The sequence below is a fragment of the Scyliorhinus canicula genome, chromosome 11 (genome assembly GCF_902713615.1).
Source record: "Scyliorhinus canicula chromosome 11, sScyCan1.1, whole genome shotgun sequence".
In the NCBI taxonomy this organism is placed as follows: Eukaryota; Metazoa; Chordata; class Chondrichthyes; order Carcharhiniformes; family Scyliorhinidae; genus Scyliorhinus; species Scyliorhinus canicula.
The window spans coordinates 14,990,935-15,012,833 of NC_052156.1; the positions used below are offsets into that span (position 1 = coordinate 14,990,935).

The 21,899-nt window shown below is 44.2% G+C and overlaps 1 protein-coding gene across 1 annotated transcript in view; it reads right to left on the minus strand.

The window, feature by feature from the left end:
• Positions 1-20,457, minus strand: part of LOC119973638 (TRAF-interacting protein) — a gene marked incomplete at its 5' end in the record, with an annotated part of 38,232 nt that extends 17,775 nt beyond the window's left edge. Inside the window, 7 exons of the mRNA XM_038812019.1 lie at positions 4,535-4,622; positions 10,491-10,604; positions 13,720-13,814; positions 13,929-14,056; positions 14,850-14,889; positions 17,549-17,629; positions 20,395-20,457. Coding sequence (XP_038667947.1) covers positions 4,535-4,622; positions 10,491-10,604; positions 13,720-13,814; positions 13,929-14,056; positions 14,850-14,889; positions 17,549-17,629; positions 20,395-20,457 — 609 coding nt within the window. The remainder of the gene's footprint in view (positions 1-4,534; positions 4,623-10,490; positions 10,605-13,719; positions 13,815-13,928; positions 14,057-14,849; positions 14,890-17,548; positions 17,630-20,394) is intronic.
• Between the last annotated feature and the right edge of the window lie 1,442 nt (positions 20,458-21,899).

The window sequence follows — 21,899 nt, forward strand, 5'->3', positions numbered from 1 at the left end:
ATAATTATCCACAAAGAGGCAGAATTCAAAACAGTCCTTCAAGCCCTCCAGGGCGACCCAGATCTGACTGCCAATAGGCTTCAAGGCACCTGGGCTTTGGAGACCAGCTTGTTGGAGCAGAGATCAAGTCCTAAGGCTCTCCTTGCCAGCAGTTGCTTGCTGTGTGGGTCGATGCACACAAAATGCCAACCGTGTCCCAGCTTCCCTGCCTAATGCTTGCAGCAGTGTAAACACACGTCATTGAGCTCTGTCCCTTCTCTGCTGTGGCAGTCCATTTGAAATCTTACACCAGTTAATTTCTGGCCCCAACAAGATTTGCTTTTAATAAGAATCCCAAATATTTTTCCTGCTACGTTTTTGACACACTGATGCTTTATTTTCAGGGAGGATGGGGGAGGGTTATAGAACAAAGAGATCTAGGACTACAAGTTCGTAGCTCCTTGAAAGTGGAATCACAGGTGGACAGTGTGGTGAAGAAGGCATTCAGCATGCTTGATTTCATTGGTCAGAACATTGAATACAGGAGTTGAAGTTGTACAAGACAGTAGTACGGCCACACTTGGAATACTGGAGGCAGCACGCTGGCGCAGTAGTTAGCACTGCTGCCTCATGGTACCGAGGTCCCAGGTTCAATTCCAGCTCTGGGTCACTGTCCGTGTGGAGTTTGCACATTCTCCCCGTGTCTGTGTGGGTCTCACTCCCACAACCCAAAGATGTGAATCATAGAATTTGCAGTGCAGAAGGAGGCCACTGGGCCCATCGAGTCTGCACCGGCTCTTGGAAAGAGCACCCTACCCAAGGTCAACACCTCCACCCTATCCCCATAACCCAGTAACCCCACCCAACACTAAGGGCAATTTTGGACACTAAAGGCAATTTAGCATGGCCAATCCACCTAACCTCCACATCTTTGGACTGTGGGAGGAAACCGGAGCACCCGGAGGAAACCCACGCACACACGGGGAGGATGTGCAGACTCCGCACAGACAGTGACCCAAGCCGGGAATCGAAACTGGGACCCTGGAGCTGTGAAGCAATCGTGCTAACCACTATGCTACCGTGCTGCCCGGAAAGTAGGTGGATTGGCCACACTAAATTGCCCCTTAATTGGAAAAAATGAATTGGGCACTCTAAATTATTTTAAAAAACACTTGGAATACTGTATACAGTTTGGGTCACCCTATTAGAGAAAGGATATTATTACACTAGAAAGAGTGCAGAAAAGATTTATTTGGATGCTACCGGAACTTGATGGTTTGAGTTATAAGAAGCGACTGGAAAGACTGGGACTTTTTTCCCTGGAGCGTAGGAGGCTTAGGGGTGAACTTATAGAGGTCTAAAAAATAATGAAGGGCATAGATAAGGTGAGAGATACAGGTGAGAGTGAACATCGTTTCCCAAAGGTAGGGGAGTGTAAAACTAGAGGGCATAGGTTTAAGGTGAGAGATACAAAAGGGGCAAATTTTTCACACAGAGGGTGGTGATCATCTGGAACGAGCTGCCAGAGGCAGTAGTCGAGGCGGGTACAATTTTATCTTTTAAAAATCATTTAGACAGTTATTTATATGGGTAAGATGGGTATAGAGGGATATTGACCAAATGCGGGCAATTGGGACTAGCTTAGTGGTAAAAAACTGGGCAGCATGGACAGGTTGGGCCGAAGGCTGTAAACCTCGATGTAAACCTCCGCCCTCCAGCAGCCAATACAACAGCCTTGTTGGTTGCTGGGCAAAAAAGCCACAACCAGGGACTCTTGGGGATGGTCAACAGCAATTGGTTGGGTTAGGAGTAGTGTCACGGTCCCAGTTCATGTTACTCCGGGACAGGAAGGCCCCGGAATGGAACCCTGGCTCAAAAGACCATACCGTCTACTTTTGTTTCTCCAGAAAATGAGTTGCAGGATTGCTAATTAGATTTTAACAACAGAAAAAAAACATTTATTACACATGACTATAATACAGCACACCTTCACAAGGATAAAGCAGGTTACAAAATGAGTTTTATGCTACAACGTTCTCAATAAATATACAATCCCTGTAAACTTACAGGCCAATAGGGGCCAGGCACACCCCGCTCTGAAACCAAGTGATAAGAGTTTCCACTTCCCACCCCAAGACGCACCTCAGCATCTTCTTTCAAACAATGCTTTCCCTCCGATGTTTCCAACACAGATCCACTTCCAGGATCTCTAATTCGCCTTTCAGTATTCTTTTGTCTTGAATTGCCACGTGCATTCAAGCTTTCACAATCTCTCAGGTACCCAGGCACCAACAGAACACTATCCCTTCACAGGCTTTACTAAGGTCACCAACGCTGAAATATCGGGTTTCCCTCCAGCCAACTTCACCAGGTCAGCATTTATCAGCTCTTGTTCAAATTGTAGTTCCATTTTGCTCCTTTTACTTCAATCTTCCTGGGTTTCCCTTTTTCGTTCATTGGATTCTAGAACGAGCAGTTTAGTTTCTGGGACTTGTTTTCTTGCCCATTATTCCATTGCCTTCTGGCAGAGCTGAGAGGGCTGCCTTCTCTCTCACCACCTAGCTCCAACTGCCTTGGATCCGTTGTAACTAAACTCAAAAGGCCTGTCAAACATGAAAAGTGGCCCCTGGTTGCTAAGCAACAGATCAGTGTTTCTTTCAGCTGTTTGCTTTTCATGTCATAAACTTTTTAAGCACAATAGACACAGTTTAAAATACATGCAAACACCTGTTTAATTAACATGAACCTATCTAGAGTTTTACCCTTTTTTACGCAGAAACAGTAAATTAAACTCACTTAAATCTACCCCTTATTTCTAATATTCAACAATACAAATATAGATCACTTAAAACTACAGAAGGCCTGGTTATAATTTGCTGCACAGAACGAAGGAGACTGAGGTTGTTTGGTGGGTGTAGAGGAGGCAGGAGTGGTGAATGGGATAGTAAACACCCTCTGCTCCCCATCGTGAAGTGTCTTGGTCTCTGTCTATCTGATTGATTTCCAACATAACCAAACACAGCAGCAGCTACTCCAGTATTGTCCAGTTAGGGTAAGATGCTTTGCTGCTAGTCTCCAGTAATTCTTTTTTAAAATGTGGCTACTGAGCTACAGGCTATTAACTCCAGCAGGAAACAAGATCTCAAATCAAATAAAAAGAAACATTTTTATTGACAAATTAATTTTATTCTGTCTCCCACCCACACCGATTTGTGCCTTTTGTTTTGAGCACCGCACAAATCCACAAGATTATAGCACTCAGAGCTACAGGCTCAGTGACCCACACTTAACCCATTATAATTGCGATACTTCATACTCTGAAAGTACATCTGATGGCATCAGCTTGTTCTCCCACTATTGGCAGCACTTGAGAAGTTTAAAGCAGCTGCCTTTCCCTGCATTCAGTGGATCTTTTCTGCAGAATTTGCAGTATATAATCAGGCTATTTGGCCCAATAGGTCGATGCCGTGTTTGTGCTCCACACAAGCTGCCTCCCATCGTCTTTATCTAATCCCATGAGCATAAGAATGTGGAACCTGCTCGCACAAGATGTAGCTGAGGTGAACAGCTTAGACGCATTGATGGGAAAGCTAGATAAGCAGATGAGGCTGAAGGCAATAGAGGGTAATACCGATAGGTCCACGAGGGAGGGGGTTTGAGTGCAGCACAAACTATGGCATGGTATGCGTTCTGAAGAAGTTTTATTCGACTCAAAATATTGACTTGGTTTCATTCTCCACTGATGCTGTTAGTCTTGCTGAGCATTTCTAGCACTTTCTGTTTTATTACGGTATGGATAGGTTGGGCTGAATGGCCTGTTTTTGTGCTGGAGGTCCTGCTTTTGTCCTGCGCAATTCTATGTAACTCGCTGGAAGGGTGGCAAAAACACATTCAGCAGCAACTGTCAAAGGGAAAGTGTATCATAGATTATCATAGAATTTATAGTGCAGAAAGAGGCCATTCAGCCCATCGAGCCTGCACCGGCTCTTGAAAAGAGCACCCTACCCAAGATCAATACCTCCACCCTATCCCCATAACCCAGTAACCCCACCCAACACTAAGGGCAATTTTGGACACTAAGGGCAATTTATCATTGCCAATCCACCTAACCTGCACATCTTTTTGGACTGTGGGGAGTAAACCGGAGCACCCGGAGGAAATCCACGCACACACAGGGAGGATGTGCAGACTCCGCACAGACAGTGACCCAAGCTGGAATCGAACCTGGGACCCTGGAGCTGTGAAGCAATTGTGCTATCCACAATGCTACCGTGCTGCCCAATATTTGCAACGGTAAAATTTGAAGGTCTGTGGGGAAAGAGTTGGGATGTGGAAGTAATTGGATAACATGTTAAAAGAACTGACACAGATAAAGTGGGCCGAATCTATGGTCAGATGATTGTTAAAAAATTTTTTAAAAAATGGAATGTTTGCAATTTTTTTTTTAAACCTACAATGAGGGCTTCACATGTTCAGAAAACCCAACAAATTCAGATTGTGAAAGAGCCAGAGTAATAGAAGCTTAAAATAGTTAATTAACTGTTGCAATACTAACCTTGCAGGTGGTAATAAAATGTTCCCTCTTGAGTTTCTCAGACATATCAATGGTTGATCGAAATGTCCCCTTCAGGTTTTCATATTCCCTGTGGGCAGGTTCAACAGCGACAAGGTGAGGCATTGTAGATTGCCACCTGGACCTCAAAAGTTGTTCAGGGGCCTGATTAATCATGTTTACATTGTACAGCAGAAAACGCAACAGATTTCTCAGCAGTTGAGTCAGATGCAGCAGCAGAATGCATTCCAACACAGGACTGCACCAACATAGGTAGATAATTTTTTTTAAATTTACACATCTTCAATCAGTAAATTGTTTGGAAAACACAATATTTAGTTTGGTGCTGAGGCAGTATGGATTGCTAGCTGATCTCTAGACAGTAACGGGTAGTTTGCCCACTTGGCTTGTTGGTTGCAGAATGGGCAAATAATTGACCTATGAATTTCAGCAGATAAACGAGAGACAATACATCTGAAGGATAAGGAGGCCACATTTTACTTGGAAAGAGTCGAGGCGAGGTAGAAGAACAAAGGGGTTTTAGTGTGCACACTGATAAATCACTAAATGCTGCACCAAAGGTTAGTAAGGGCATAAGAAAAGCAAACTTTTCTAAAGTGGTAAACTTTATCAATAAGCAGATGGAATTGAAAAGTAGGGAGGTTATGCTCAATGGCAATAGTTTTGACTACATTTAGGTTACGGAGTGCTTTTCTGGCCACCATATTATAAAAAGGATATCAAAACAGTGGCCAGGAAGATTTTGAAGGATGAGTTAGACTTGGTCTCTTATGTCCTGAAAAAAGGAGGCTGAGAGCTGAGAAGCTCTTTAACATGAAGAAAAAAAGTTTTGCAAGAATGGATACAGAGAAAACAGTTCCTCTCGAGGGAGACAGAATAACTAGAAGCCATCAACATAAAATAGTCACCAAGAAGACCGATAGGGAATTCAGAAGAAACTTCTTTACCCAAAGAGCCATAAGGATATGGAACTTGCTACCACAGGGAGTGGATGCATTGAAGGGGAAGCTAGACAGGCATGTGAGGGAGAAGGGCATAGAGGGTTCTGATAATGGATTTAGTTAGGGCAAAAGGGGAAGAGGCTTTGAGTGGAGGCGTTAGGTCGAATGGCCTGTTTCTGTGTCATATATTCCATGTAACCCAATACATACAGATCAGACTCGAGCTGCGGCCCATACAATGGGTGGCACAGTGGTTGGCACTGCTACCTCACAGCTCCAGGGACCCGGGTTCAACTGCTGCCTCGGGTGACTGTGCGGAGTCTGCACGTTCTCCCGTGTTTGCGTGGGTTTCCTCCCACAGTCCAAAGATGTGCAGGTTAGATGGATTGGCCATGATAATTTGCCCCTCAACATCCAAAGAGGTTAGGTGGGGATAGGGTGGAGGTATAGGCTTAAGTAGATTGCTCTTTCCAAGGGCTGGTGCAGACTCGATGGGCCATAAGGCACTGTAGGGATTCTATGATATGGAGCAGCCTTTCTCTAAGCCAGGGTTTTCAAAGTGCAGGTCATGACCCGCAGGTAGGTTTCGGATGGGTCGCGCAGCGTTTGGTCGTGCCGTTCCCCCGGTGGTCCCGATCATGGGTGAAGTGCTCAAAGGCCTATTTGACATTGGGAATGGCTGCCGCTGCTGCCCTTTAAATGAAAATAAATGAGGCTGTGTGGAGTCCTCCAAGCAGCAGCAGAGAACAGGTCACATACCCTGCACAGATACCCAACATCAAGTCCCCTCCAGGCGCGTGCTTTTGGTGCCAAAACATGGAGCAGAATTTCTTCCATTTTCCAGCTACTGGCAAGAGGACTGTGAAGATGGATCATTTCCTGAAAAGTAAGAGGCCAGAAACTCAAACAGGCAGTGTACCTATTGGACAGGATTTCACAACAGACACTGCTGGAGAGTGCTGCTCAGGGGAGTCCAGGGCAGGACAGTGCAGTGCTAGTGTTAGCTCTGTACTGAGCTCCAGGGATTCTGGAGTAACATCTCCCAGGAGTACCCAGTACTGAGTAAAACAAGTGTTCTGTTGCGACTGCGGTTCATGGTGACCTACATGTGCAAGGTTGAATTTTCTGTTTTCAGAAAAATGAAGACGGCACAAAGAATCTGGCGGAGGTCTGCACCTGATGTGCGCATAGCCCTCTCCTCCTTTGAACCGGATTCAAGTGAGATCGTGAGGACGAAGCAGGTTCCCCATCCGCATTAAAGGTAAGCGAACGTGGCGTGGGTCCCGAAGGTCGGCCGGTTGAAAAAGTGGGTCCTGGGGAAAAAAAGTTTGAAAAACACTGCTCCAAGCCACAGCAACAGTAATGGTGATAGTTGGCCTCACTTCACCTCAGCTTGAGTAGAGAGAAAAAAAATAACATGAGCTAGTGCTCCTGATTGTTATGATGGTGAAGATAACCTCTGGAAATATTGGGCTTTAAAAAAGACACAAATTGTATATTTTTTAAAATGGACATGGACACCAGAGATGGCTGAGAATGTACAACTAGCCACTAACAGGAATGGCTGCAGGAAGTTTGGGTAAGCATAAATAGAAGTTCAAGAACAATGGTACTCAATCTTTGAGCAGTCCATTTACATTTTCAACTTTTATTCTCAATGAAATCTGGTACTTATTCAATCAAAGCAGGCAAAATCATGGGCAACTTGAGACAGCAGAGTCGCAAGGTGTTCTCAAACATCAATGGTGTAAGCCATTAGTGCAAATCATTTAACTGCACTGTTTTCTCCAATTAACTATCGAGAAGGCATTGTTTTCGGTCTCTCCCTCAAACGCTGGTACCTAGCTAGTGACGCCACCAACCCTCTCCCTGGGAACAGCCTGAGAATAAACAAACATCGGTGTCGTATGTGACTCCGGAATGAGCTGCCGTCCACATATTCATATCATCACTAAGACCAGCTATTCCAGCTCTGTGACAACACCCGTCACAGTTTATCTGCTGCTGAATCTGTCATTCATGTCTTCGTTATCTCTAGACTTGACTATTCCAATGCACTCCTGGCTGGTCTCCCATATTTTATCCTGTGTAAACCCGAGGTTATCCAAAACTCACTGCCCATGACTTAACTCAGACCGAGTCCCTTTTTCCTATTTATCCGGAGCTTGCTGACCTACACCGGTTTCTGGTCAAGCAGCATCTTGACTTTAAAAGTCTTATCCTTGTTTTCAAATTCCTCCATGGTATCCACCCCTCCCAATTTCCTCTAGCCCCATAATCCTGTGCTCCTCTGATTCTGACCTGCTGAGCAACCCCCATTTCAATCACTCCGCCATTGACAGTCACCCTTTCAGCTGTCTGGGCCCTAAGCTCCGGAAATCCCTCATTGCACCTTCCAGCCCGTCTTTCCTTTTTAATATGCTCCTTAAAACCCATCCCTTTAACCAAACATCTGGTTATCCAACCTGATATCTCCTTATGGATCTTGGGTTGCATTTGGTTTTTAAAAAACTCCTGTGAAGCACTTTGGCATATTTCATTATGTTAAATACGCTACATAAATACAAGTTGCTATTATGCAGCGTCCAAAGGTATTTCAGCTGAAAATTCATTAGCAGAGTTTCAATTTTCCTCAAAATCTAAACGTTATAAAGAATACTGAAAGGGAGTTAAACAGATGAAAGAGAATTATTAAAGAACACAGGTGCCATTTATTTTTTGCTCAACGGGTGCACGGCGGCACAGTGGTTAGCACTGTTGCCTCAAGGCACCGAGGAACCGGGTTCGATCCCGGCCTGAGTCACTGCCTGTGTGGAGTTTGCACATTCTCCCCGTGTCTGCGTGGGACTCACCCCCACAACCCAAAGACATGCAGGGTAGGTGGATTGGCCACGCTAAAATTGCCCCTTAATTGGAAAAAAAAAAGAATTGGGTACGTTTAATTTATATTTTAAAAAATTCTTTGCTCAAATTGAAGCCGTAGAATAAATGTCAACATTACCGGAATCATCAATAATTCTGCAGGTGTTTTGCAGTTTTCAAGTCGAATGAGAGACATTTAATGCCTAGTATGCATTGTGAATGATTCTCTGGCACGTTAATTGAGACAGGTAATTTAATTCTGAGTTATTTCCACAGTCTGTGCAAGGAATATTGATTCTACAGTAATTACGTCTGTTGCTGTACTGAAAGCATTTCCTTAACAAATCTCCTTTTATTTCAGTGGAGTTCCTAATCAACCTGATAAAACATGCAAGAATGTACCCATCATTCTTTTCATATATTTAATGCTCTTCTGCTTCTCAAATTACAGAAAACATTGCACATGTTAATTTATGCTTTAGACGGCTTAGCTTCAAATATAAACTGATAGTCTTTATTGTATTGATAATTGTGTTTTTCTAAATTGCAACACCTGGTTAATATAGAGAGGCCATAGTGGATACTTTTCCAATAATTTTTGATGCAAACCTTATTTGGGGAGAAATCTCTCCGAGAAAAGTGATGAAATGTTTCCAAAAAGCATTTGAGCAATTTGATCAATTCAATTTTTGACGGGTAAGTATGCACATATATTTTAAATTATTGCACATTTAAACTGTACTTGGGGAGTGACATGCAATGAATGCTTGGCTCAATGACTCACAAGGGGAGTGCCTTCACACTGCTTTTGTAATTGCTAAACATCGCTACTTGACAGCTGAGTTTAAAATGACTGGATGTATAATGGTCCACGTAACCCATTTAAGTCATCTTTAATCGGGAGAAACATACGCTCAAATTCACAAAATAATTTTCTGCTGCTTTAAGTTTCAACCCTTTCTAACCCAAACCACTAGATTTTACTAACTAGGGGACAAATGGTGTAAATTTGAAAAAGTTATTCTTTTGTGCACGGGACTTTTTAAAAGTTTGTCAAAAATCATGGTGATCCTGCTCTGTAAACTGAGATGAACACATTCACTAATATCAATCAAGAGATTTTTTTTTACATCATCTGACTGTTGGTTTTGTTTTGGTTTCCTCTCTCCCATGTTTTCCATTTTCTTTTGCTGTTAGGGGCAAGTTTAGCCTGTGCCCCTAGTTTCCCGTTTCTTCAAATTGAAAGGGGAGGGACACAAGTACTAAGGAATTAATTTTTTCTCCACATGTTTTTAAAAAATCATTTTTAAGGGATGCGGGCTTCGCTGGCTAGGCCAGCATATGTTGCCCATCCCTAATTGCCCTTGCGAAAGTGGTGGTGGGAAACGGTCTTCTTGAACCGCTGCCGTCCATGTGATGTACGTAAACCCTTGGGCTATTAGGGGACTTTGTAGCGGTTTGATACAATGGAATGGCTTGATAGGCCATTTCAGAGACGCATACAAGAGTCAACCACATATCTTACACCCAACAGCAAGTGTTCCCAGTCAGTTTGCAGCAGGGGTTAGATACACAATGAAATCGTCTCAAATTTGTCTTAACCCTAACTTAAGATGAACACAATAATCCACTGAACCATGATGCGGTTTCCTCCAGCAACTATCCATGTGGGTTGCCATCAGTGCAGAATGAAGAGTAATATCGATTCACCTTGGCTAGGAATTGCATCGAGTTTGCTCAAACTTCGAATGTGTCAGATCTTGCAGAGCGATATCCTCCCATTGGACTAGGGGCTGTATAGTGGCACAGTGGTTAACACGACTACCTCACAGCGCCAGGAACCCGGGTTCGATTCCGGCCTTGGGTGACAGTGTGGGTTTGCACTTTCTCCCCATGTCTACGTGGGTTTCCGCCGGGTGCTCCAGTTTCCTCCCACAGTCCAAAGATGTGCAGGTTAGGTGGGTTAGCCATGATCAACTCGCAGGGTTACAGGGGTAGGGAGGGGAGGTGCGCTGAGGAAAAGTGCTCTTTCGGAGACTCAATGGGCCAAATGGCCTCCTTCTGCATTGTTGGGGTTCTATGGACTGCTGGGTTAAACTATTTGGATTCTGCAAAGCCAAAACAGTGATGCTTACTTTTTTAAGGATACACAGTAAATGGACAGCTGGTCGACTGCCGATTGTCCTATTCCCATGTCCCGGATCATTTCCTCGACTTCTGGCCTCTGGCTTTGAAGCAGCACCTGAACACTGGAGACAAGAACAAAATGCTGGATGGGTTAAGATCTTAAGTTTTTTCAGAAGTATCTATAGCAGATAGATGTGGAGGACATGCAGCTCTCCTGAATTTATCAGATGAGTAATTGAGTCATTCAAATCAGTAAATTCCTAAGTATGAACCCTGGTCCAAACTGTGTTAGCTGAGCTCCAATGCTATTCAGAGCAACAAATGCTGTCAGCGTGCCTAGATGTTAAATATGTGGTTGTATGTGCTCCTGGTTTTAGTTAAATAATCCTTGCTGCAAGAAGCAAATACACCATTCAGGCATCAGGTGGGAAGGGCAAGCAAGATGCCAGAGCCCACCCTCAAGGATCACACAAGCAGTGCCAGGTACCAGCGGACAGAATGGACACGAGCAAGGGGTTAAAGCCTTGGGATAGATGGGGAGAAGAGAAAATTGGTGACAAAAGGAGAAATAATTAAAACATTTGTTCTAACTGGGAACAAGACATCTATCCATAAGCAATGTGGCCAGGTCACTAGACAGCCTCAGGCTCAAAAAGTAGGAATACTTACTACTACATTTCTCAAATTGTCTATCCGTGGCACTTCCTCGTTTTAGCATAAAGGCACACAATGCATCCGAGACTTTCTGTACTGTGTTCTTTTTAAATTTACACAATTCACCTTTTCCAATTAAGGGGCAATTTAGCGTGGCCAATCCACCTAGCCTGCACATCTTTGGGTTGTGGGGGTACGTCCCACGCAGACACGGGGAGAATGTGCAAACTCCACATGCACAGTGGCCCAGGGTCGGGATCGAACCTGGGACCTCGGCGCCGTGAGGCAGCAGGGCTAACCCACTGTGCCACCGTGCTGCCCTGTACTGTGTTCTTAATTTGCAAGATGGCGACTTACGAGGTCTTGCAACGTTGACATCTTTCCACCCCATGAGAATCCTGCACTAGAACAGTTGGGCTTATGGTGCAACGGGAGCGCGTCTGACTCCAGATCAGATGGTTCAAATCACATCAGGCTCACAATGTCTTTGCAGCTGGTTCCAGGATCTTATATCTGGACAAAGTTCATTGTTCTCGAAATGACTACATTCAAAAGCCTGGAGAATGCTGCACTAGGTGACTCCTGAATAGCTGAGAACAGTGTGGTATAATTTTTGCAATGTATTAAAAATGGTACGGTAATAAGTTAAGTAGCTGTTTTGCCTTATAAATTAATAGCTCAGGAAATTTTCCCCAGTGTTTCTCTGCGTAAGTTTGCAAAGTGGCAATTATGGAATGAGAAAAGTATCCAAAATGTATCCACACTTTACTGCTTTACAGGGTTACATACAACTGACCCGACGGATCTATTTCTTCTGTCAAACGACGATCCCCTATTTTGGTCAGGGACTGTGGGTCGAATGGCCAAATCATCAGGGTTTGAACTGAATGAGTAGCCGGCTCACAAAATGGCACAGAGTGGCCAGCACACATATTGCACAGCTCGGGAGAGGAGGACTGAACTGGAATGAGAAATTCAAGCTTCACTTCATTTTTGTTTACTCTGTAGACCATGTCATTTCTGTAATTTCTGCCATTTAGGAATAGTTGCCTGCTCAGTAAATTCATCATTCAAAGCTCTGCTGCCCGTCTCCTAACTCACACCCATTACTGTTCACCTATCAGCCTTGTGTTCTCTGGCCGAGACTGACTCCCGGTCAAGCAACGCCTCGATTCTAAAATTCTCATCCCTGCTTTCAAATCCCTTCATGACCTCGCCTCCCCCCAGCCTCTGTAATCTCCTTCTGCCCTACAAGCCTCTTGCGGTTTCTGCGCTCCTCCAATTCTGGCTTCTTGAGCAGTCCCAAATTTAAATTGCTTCACCATGATGGCTGTGCTTTTAGCTGCCGAGCCCCACAGCTCTCGAATTCACTCCTGAGAAGTGGAGAAAAATCTACTTCTCATCTACTTTAATATCTCTCAGTGGTTCAGTGTCAGGTTTTGCCTGATGCCGCTCCCACGAGGCACATTGGGATGTTTAGCAACATTAAAGGTGCAACATGAATGTAAGTTGTTGTTCAGATTTTTGCTGCCGTCTGCTGGGACATAATCATGCACAGCTGCTACCACAAGTGTTTTTTTAATTGCAGAAACAATCAATTATTTTTTTTTTCTCTTCCCTTTATTGTTTGGGGTTTCTCTCGGTATCTACTCAATTTGTGACCGAGGATCTCAGGTGGATTGTGAACGATGAGCAACCTGCATCAATAATCACAGAGATGCTGCAGTGCAGAAGGCCATTCGGCCCATCGCGTCTGCACCAGCTCTCTGAATGAGCAACTCACCGAGTGCCATTCCCCCGCCTTCTCCCTGCAACCCTGCACATAAGTCTAATTCCCATTTTGATTGCATTGGTTGAATGGTCCTCCACCACACTCCGACAGTCCATTCCAGACCCTAACCATTCGCCAGAAAGGATCGCTCCTTGTATCGCTTTTTGCTTCTTTTAATAATTACTTTAAATCTGGTTCTCATTTCTTTCATGTATGAGAATGCTTTTCCCAATCCAATCTGATCAAATCACATCCCTCATGATTTTGAATATCTCCATCAAATCGCTCAACCTTCTTTTCCATTCACAAAACAGACTTAACGTCTCTCATCTACCTTCATACCTGAAGCTCATCGCTGGAACAACCCCTGTATCGTTTCTGCACCCTCTTTCATGTCTTCACAGCCTTACTGAAGTATGACATCCAGAGCTGGACGCAGCACACTAGCGGAAGCCAAAGTAGTGACGCATATTAATTCAACAGAACCTCCTTGCTCCTGCACTCTGTGGCCCTATTAATAAAGCCCAGGATACAGTATCCTTTATCAACCTCTTTCTCAACATGTCCTACCATTACTGAAACATTTTACAACGTTTGAATAACAGTTAAAGGGGAAACTAGATTAACATATGAGGAAGAAAGGAATAGAAGGTTATGCTGACGGGGTTTGATGAAGAGGGTTAGCTTGTGTGAAGCATAACCATCAGCATAGGCCTGTTGGAACAAATGGTCCAATTCGGTGCTGCACATTCTCTATAATTAAAGAAAATCACATGATCATTTATCATATACGAATTCTGGTTTCACCATACTTTTCCAATGTCTTCAGTTTCTGTCGCAGTCTTCGTGCCTCCTCCTTTGCGGATTTGGAGTCATCCTGTTGCTGTTCCAGGTACCGCAACTGCTTCTGTGAATAAAACCCAAGGGCAATGTAAAGACAGCATATTGCACCAGTGAATAAATGCGCACAGGTGGCTTCCAGTCCAATTGGAAAGCTGAAGACATGGCATGTATGAATCACCTTGAGGGTGGAGCACAGCATTTCTGTCTCACTCAGCTCCTTCGCCATAGACTCTATTTTTGTGTTGCGTTGGTCCAGGGTGTCTCTCAGTTGATCAATGATTGACTGGCGGTCCTTCTTCTCTTTCTCTGAAACCAAGCAACCAGGATTAAGGACAGACAAACACCACCATCTTCCTTGTGCATTCGATAAGTTCGATCATGAACAGAGTGCCAGTTTCATTCAGCGGTTAGCACTCTGGCATCTCCAGCAAGAGGTTGTGAGTTCAAGCCCCACGCTGAAACCGATATTTCAAGACAATATTTAGGACTCAAATTGCTGGTGATGGCGCCTTTTTGATTAGGTCCCATCAGTCATTTTAAATGGACATAAAGGAACTACATAAAGAGCGGCAGGAAATTTTCGCAGCGTCCTAAGAAGCATTCCTTCCTCAACCAGCATCATTCACGTAAAGAGCAAATTAACCTGTCCCATGTATCATCTATCAATGCCCTGGGGGTTAGAATGGATCAGAAACTGAACTGGACCAGCCATGCAAATACTCTGGCTACAAGATCAGAGGTTTGCAATACTGCTGCGACCAACTCACCCCGACTCCCAAAGCCTGCCCACCATCTACAAGGCACAAGTCAGGAGTGCCATTGACTATTTTTGTGCTGCGTTCGTCCAGTGTGCCTCTCCGGCCAATGGCGGACCACTTCTGCGAAACACGCCATGGGGGCTGTGGGGGTATAGAAAATCCCACCCTGTATCTTTTCAAACATTTGAATAAAAACAAATGTGTCATAGACAGCACATTCTACCATCGATGCATAAACCCGACTGAAGGCCATTCTAATTTACATTCTTGCTTTATACTGAGTTTATTCTGGTCTTAATTCTGGGCTGCAAAGTGTATTAAAACATGAATTAATTCCTTACCTTTCTGTAACAGCTGAGACTTTGCTCTGTCCAATTCATTCTGAAAATTCACATAATTCACAATTTCAGTGTGAAATTTACAGAGCACGGAACAGAAATAAGAATTGTAAACCCCTTTTAAATATTAATTGTGAGGCGGCACGGTGGCGGAGTGGTTAGCACTCCAGCCTCATGGTGCTGAGGACCCGGGTTCGATCCCGGCCCCGGGTCACTGTCTGTATGAAGTTTGCACATTCTCCCAGTGTGGGCGTGGGCCTCACCCCCACAACCCAAAGATGTGCAGGGTAGGTGGATAGGCTACGCAAATTGCCCCTTAATTGGAAAAAAATAATTGGATCCTCTAAATTTATATCTAAAGAAAATCAATTGTGAAAATATAAAAAAAGCTCATAGTATGAAAAAGTGTTAATTGGATTCTCGAAATTTATATTAAAAAATATCAATTGTGAAAATATAAAACAAACTCATTGTATTAAAAAGTGTTGATAGTATTCTACCAGAGAGTACAAGTAATTTGAATTCAAATTTACAGTCCAATTTGAAGTTGATCATTTGAATTTGGTAAACTTAAATAAAATCATTAACATGCCTGTTGAATTCAAATAAATAATATATAACAATCTTTATCGTTAACACTGCAATGAAGTTACCGTGAAAAGCCCCTAGTCGCCACATTCCAGCACCTGTTCGGGGACACGAATTCAGAATGTCCAAATTACCTAACAGTACATCTTTTGGGTGATGTGGGAGGAAACCGGAGCACCCGGAGGAGACTCCGCACAGACAGTGACCCAGTGGGGAATCGAACCTGGGACCCTGGTGCTGTGAAGCCACGGTGCTAGCCACTATGCCACCGTGCTGCCCCTAAAATAATGTAATGTTATGGTCGTTCATCCCCAAGGGGTCTCGCACATCCAGATTAGCAATGCTTCCCTTCAGTTAATAAACTGGAACTGAGAAGCTGGCCTCAGTAATGGTGACCATGAAACCATTGTCGACAGTTGTAAAACTTCTGGCCCTTCCCTTTCAGGAATGCGCTCTGCTGTCCTTACCTGGTCTGGCCTGCATGCGACTCCAGACCCACAGCAATGTGGTAGACTCTGAACTGAAATGACGTGGCAAGACACTCGGAACAATGGCAACAAATGCTGACCTTGCCAACGGCACCCACATCCCATTAAAGTAAAAAACACAAATCGCTGATGTTGAAAGTGCACCAAATGACCACTAACATAATAGGTCACTGGCAAAATAAATTAAATTAAACTAACTGAAACTACAATGAATACAGATAGTCTTGTTCTGGGAATCAGAAAAACAATTTTAAACTTCTTGATGCGTTTCCGAGGATCATTGCTCACGCCTTTGATCAGATCATTATTCTCAATGTCTTCGGACATGTCTGGAAAATTCCAGTCAGGACTGAGCTAGAGGGTGTGATTTAGCGGAAAGGTTTTGAATTGTCAGGGAGCCCGCCTGCCCCACGGCTCTGTCGCCGAGTTCCCCACTGTTATCTAACCACAGAGTCAATTTTAGAATTATTTTCATCACTGGAGAGCTGAACTCGCTGGCCAGGCTGACTCCTCAGAGATCGGGACACCATGTTGAAAGGGTGTCTCAATCTCCAAGTGAGCCCCACACGGGCAATGTCATCCCCCTCACACATGGGTATTACACCCCCCCTCCAGTGAGATATCCTATCGGGTCACTGAATGCCCCCCTTTTCAGGCCTTCCCACATCCTCTTTTGGCACCACCCCCCCCCTGCCCCCCCTGCTTAGGGTCCCCTCCCTTCACCCCACATCCCAACCCTCCAGAAGCCCCTTCATACCCACCTTCACCCCCCTGCCCCATCTGTCACAGACCCCTCATGCCTCCTTTCATGGGCATGACCCGCACAGGCCCTGGACCTTGGCAGTGCCACCTTGGCATCTGGGAACAATGGCACTGCCACCCTGGCATCTTGGTAGTGCCAGGATGGTAGTGCCAAGGTGCCAGAGTGAGATCCAGGGTGCCACCCAGATCTGTCCCTGACCACCCAGGGGTCTCCAATGGCCTGGGAGACCCCCCCTCCCCCCCGCCCCTCCCAGGTGCCGTGACACCTGGTCAACGTTTGTGTGGAGCAGCACTAATCAGCGCCTCCGTGACCTCTCACTAGGGAGCCGGTTAGATCACGGGAGGCCGTCAGATCGGGCTTCAATCTCACTAATGAGATGGAGATTGCCCGTAATTGGTCTCAATTAGCTTTGGACATGTCTAGACGGGAGCGGTCCGGTTAGATCGCAAATCGTTCGCCGCAATTCCCGATTTGGGCCTCTCCCGCGATCTATTCGGCCCACACGAATCCTCGCTGGGCGCAACACAGCTGTTAATCATGCCCAGAGTGAATTGATTTGAAGAACAAAGCAATTTTTCGTATTACTCCGCAGGTTTCTCTCAGTCTCCCAGTCTTTACTTCGTCTTAGCCACTGCATCAATCCTGTCACAAAACAGTGCCATCCTATTCCATTATTTTTTGGAATGCACTTACACAAAGTAAAAGTGACCCGCTTTTAGCCAGCGAAATATCTATTTACAGGATTATTTCTCACCAAAATACCCCCGTAAAAATTCTAGAATAGTCATTCCAAAATACAGATTGACCAGATTACCAGAACTGCAAGTGCAAAGTTTCAATTTTTCAGACGATCGCAATCTTACCTGCAGGGTTTCTGCATCCAACACTTGCTCGCTCTCACCGATGTCGAAGAACAGCTTGTTGATGATGTGTTTTGCACTGACCTATTAGAAAACAAGCACATCTCATTTCACTGCAGTGAGCTTTCATTTAAAAATAAATGCTGAACCGTGAACAGGCAGCACAGGGAGATAAGTACCCTGTGTGTCGTGGAAAAGGTGTCCCTGCTACGATACAGAAGTGAGGAAAATGAACTCATCAGAAGAGATAAATTGATTGAGGCACCCATGCCTGCTATTGTGCCCACTATTTTTCAAATGCCTTTTCTGCTGAAGATCTATTAAGTAAATGACTAAATTTTATTCTAAATTCCAATCTCTCTGGTGTCAAATAGCAACTTGTGAGTTGAGAAAATATGAACCTAAAATAGATGATGTTCTTCGACTAGTGGGAGAGAGTGTAATTACAACATGATAAATTGCACAAAGTTTCTATTATAAACATGGACAGAAATCTATAACGGAAAAGGTTGAGTGTCCAGACAGACGTGAGGTTTTTAATGCACTAACATGGATAAGATATTCCTAAAATTGTCAATATTTCAAGCATCCTTCTGTATGATAAATAGGTTATAATCCTGAGCCAATCCATTCGCAAAAGTTTGATCAACAACATTCAATGAAGGAAATTCAATGCGTCAGAAATTGGGTACGGCAGAATAAAGTTCCATATGCTCAGACTCTGCAGGGCTTGTTAGCTCGATCTCTGAAAATCAGATCTCACATCAGAGCAACAATGCTGTCAAACTGCGAGAGTTGCAATGTGACTTTCTTCTACTTTCCCTACAGGGGAAAGTCTTACAATCACCAGAAACAAACAATGTTCACACAAGTGCCAGGCAATGACGACATCCAACAAGAGAGAATCTAACCAGCTTCCCATGACATTTAACAGCCTTGTCATCACTGATACCCCACCAACACCCTGGGGGGGTCACCATTGACCACAAACTTAACTGGACTAGTTACATCAATACTGTGCCTTCGAGAGCAGATCAGAGATTGGGAGTTCTACAGCATGTAACTCACCTCCTGGCTACCTGTAGCCTCGCCACCATCTTCAACATTTACTCCCTCCCACCACCAATGCACAGTGGCAACAGCGTGTATCATTTACAAGATACAATGTAGTAACTCACCAACTTTCCTTCAACAGCACTTTCCGAATCAACAACTTCTACCACAGATAAGCAACAGGGCAGAAGATGCAAGTTCCACTCCACCTTGCCAACGACACTCATTCCATTAAATAATTAAAAGAAAATATTTCCACTCTTATCAGTCTGGTCTGGCCTTGATTTCCCGTCCGGAAGCAAGAAGGAGGGTTGTAACCGAATGCACCAAAGCTTTTTTAATTGGTCTTCACTGCAATTTTGAATTCCCCAAGTATCATTGCTCATTAAATAAGCCATTTAGAAATACTAAGATTCAAATGCAATGGTACAAAAACTATACAGTACAGTACGTGTGAACCACAAGTCTATGCTGGTTTCAAATACTTTTACAACATTTGCAATGAACTAAAAAGTAATGTGGCTATGATAAATAACACCATATATGTTTAAAAGAGAATCTTTTGAAATGAAAAATGAAAATGAAAATCACTTATTGTCACGAGTAGGCTTCAATGAAGTTACTGTGAAAAGCCCCTAGTCGCCACATTCCGGCGCCTGTCCGGGGAGGCTGGTACGGGAATCGAACCGTTCTGCTGGCCTGCTTTAAAAGCCAGCGATTTAGCACAGTGAGCTAAACCAGCCCCCTTTTTTATGATGTTATTCTCATCTGTACTTTGTAAAACATCCACCCCAGGGTGTTGGTGGGGATTCAGTGATGACAAGGCTGTTAAATGTCATGGGAAGCTGGTTCGATTCTCTCTTGTTGGATGTTGTAATTTTGTCTCCATTTTCTTGATGCCGTGTCATGACTAAGACACGTAGACAACCAGTTTCCAAACCTCTGTCCTTTAGAACAGGACATGGCCAGATTCGGGAGGTCAAGTGAGGACATTATGGCCCATCTCTATTGCCCGGATAGTTTCCTGAACGAAAGGTCTTCAGACTGAGGCGTGAATGCTCTTTTCCCTCCCCACAGATACCAGCTGAGTGTTTCCAGGATTTTCTGTTTTCATTTCAAATTTCCAGCACCCGCAGAATTTTGCATTTGCCTTTCATTTCTCTTTTGTCTTCTAACTATCAGCAGCCTGTGAGCATTGTCAGCTTTTAAAAATTTCATTTCCTGAATGCAAGTGCCGGTGGCTAGGCCAGACTTTATTGCCCACCTCTAACTCTTCCTAGAGAGGATGGTGAGGAGCTGCCTTCTTGAACCAGCTGCAGTGGTGTATACACCCACGGTGCTGTTATAGGGAGAGGGAGTTCCAGGATTATGACCCAGCGACAGTGAAGAAACGACTGCGATATTCCCAAGTCAGGGTGGTGAGTAACTTGGAGGGGAACTTCCAGGTGGTGGCGTTCCCAGGCATCTGCTCCCCTTGTCCTTCGAGATGGCAGCAGTTGTGGGTTTGGAAGGTGCTGCCCAAAGGGCCTTGGTGCATTCTCAAAGATTACTGGATCAGAGATGAGGGGATTCACAGATGAGGCAAACCCTGTCCTCATCTCTTTCCCAACAAATGCATGTACTTTCCATCAAGGCAAACTGGGCTGATTTTCATTACTCCACTCAGCCCTGGAGCCCAAAGACAAAGACTTGCACCTCTATTCTAATATTCATATTTGTAAATCATGACATGCTCTTACACCAAAGAAACAACGGAAAGTGCATTTTGAAAGGGTTTGTTAATACAATTTTCATACCTTTATTCTACATTGAGGACAGGTCCTCGATGGGGCACTGTGAAACCACTGAGCAAGACTGCAAGAGACAAAATAAAATCAGCAGACAATTAGCTGCAAATAAACATGATTTTAAGCAGTATTGATCCACTCTCTGACAGAATGAAATAATTCCAATGCTTGCAGGGACTTGGGAGACAATTAAATGGTTTGAAAGTGCACCCTGCAGTTTAAAAGAGTATTGTATTTGCACAGAATACTTGTTCCCTTTTCCATTAAGTATTGTTCTGCACAAGAGAAGATTTAAAAGGTACCTTACCATTGTGGCAGAGATTTAAAAGATGACATAACTGATGCAGAAACCTTGAAACTTGCCTATTGAAGCAAAGCTCCCCACTGCCTCGCCTCAAAAGCATTGTTACAATTTCAATTCAGTCACTTTTCTGCAATTACAATTCACTCAGTCAATCCAAGCAATTGCAAAATCACCTTTTTTAATTCGCAAACTACTATCAGTGAGATTGGACATGTTTGGAATAAGGGAGTTTTAGAGATAGATGGTGCGCGAGGATATGGTTAATCTTGAATGTTGGATAATGCAGAGTTTATGGTTAATTCAAATGTGAGAGATTTTTAATCTGATCTTTTCATACTTGATAAATACCAACTCCGATCCAGTCCAGGTCTTTAAAATGCTAAGCAGCATCGGTAAAAGCATCTGTTCATGGTACGCACCATCTAATTTTCTCTTTCATCTGCTCTCAGTGGGCTATGCAGCAACTGCGTCCAAGAGGGAACTTGCTCTTGCATTCCGCTATTGCTGTTCAACCAGTAATATGCACTCAACAGCAATTGGGGTCAATGGTCCAGATTCTCCCATGTGAGAAGACCCCCCAGGGACTCTGCTAAGAAACCTCGCAGGCTGCAGAGAATCAAATCCAACTCCTTTGTACTGTGCACTGTGGCCCAGCACACTGCATCACGTGGGAACAACGGACCATTCCTCCCAAAATAACTATTAATGGGGGGAGCACGGTGGCGCAGTGGTTATCACTGCTGCCTCACGGCACCGGGGTCTCAGATTTGATCCCGACTCTGGGTCACTGTCCGTGTGGAGTTTGCACATTCTCCCCGTGTTTGTGTGGGTCTCACCCCCACAACCCAAAGATGTACAGGCTACGTGAATTGGCCACGCTAAATTGTCCCTTAATTGGAAAAAATAAATTGGGTACTCTAAATTGAAAAAAAAAATTAATGTAATGATAAAACATTTAAGAACCCATTGGCCATCTGGGAAACAGATTCACAATGCTCTGTGACCAAGTGCAGACAAAGACTTTACAAGGAGTGGAATTAATGTAGCGGGACAGAAATAGGCCATTCAGCCTAAATGGTCATAGAATCATACAGTACAGGAGAAGCCAATCAGCCCATCAAAACTACTCTAGTCGACACTAATCCCACTTTCCGGCAATCACCTCACCTTGAATGTTATGACATTTCAAGTGCTCATCCACGTACTTTTT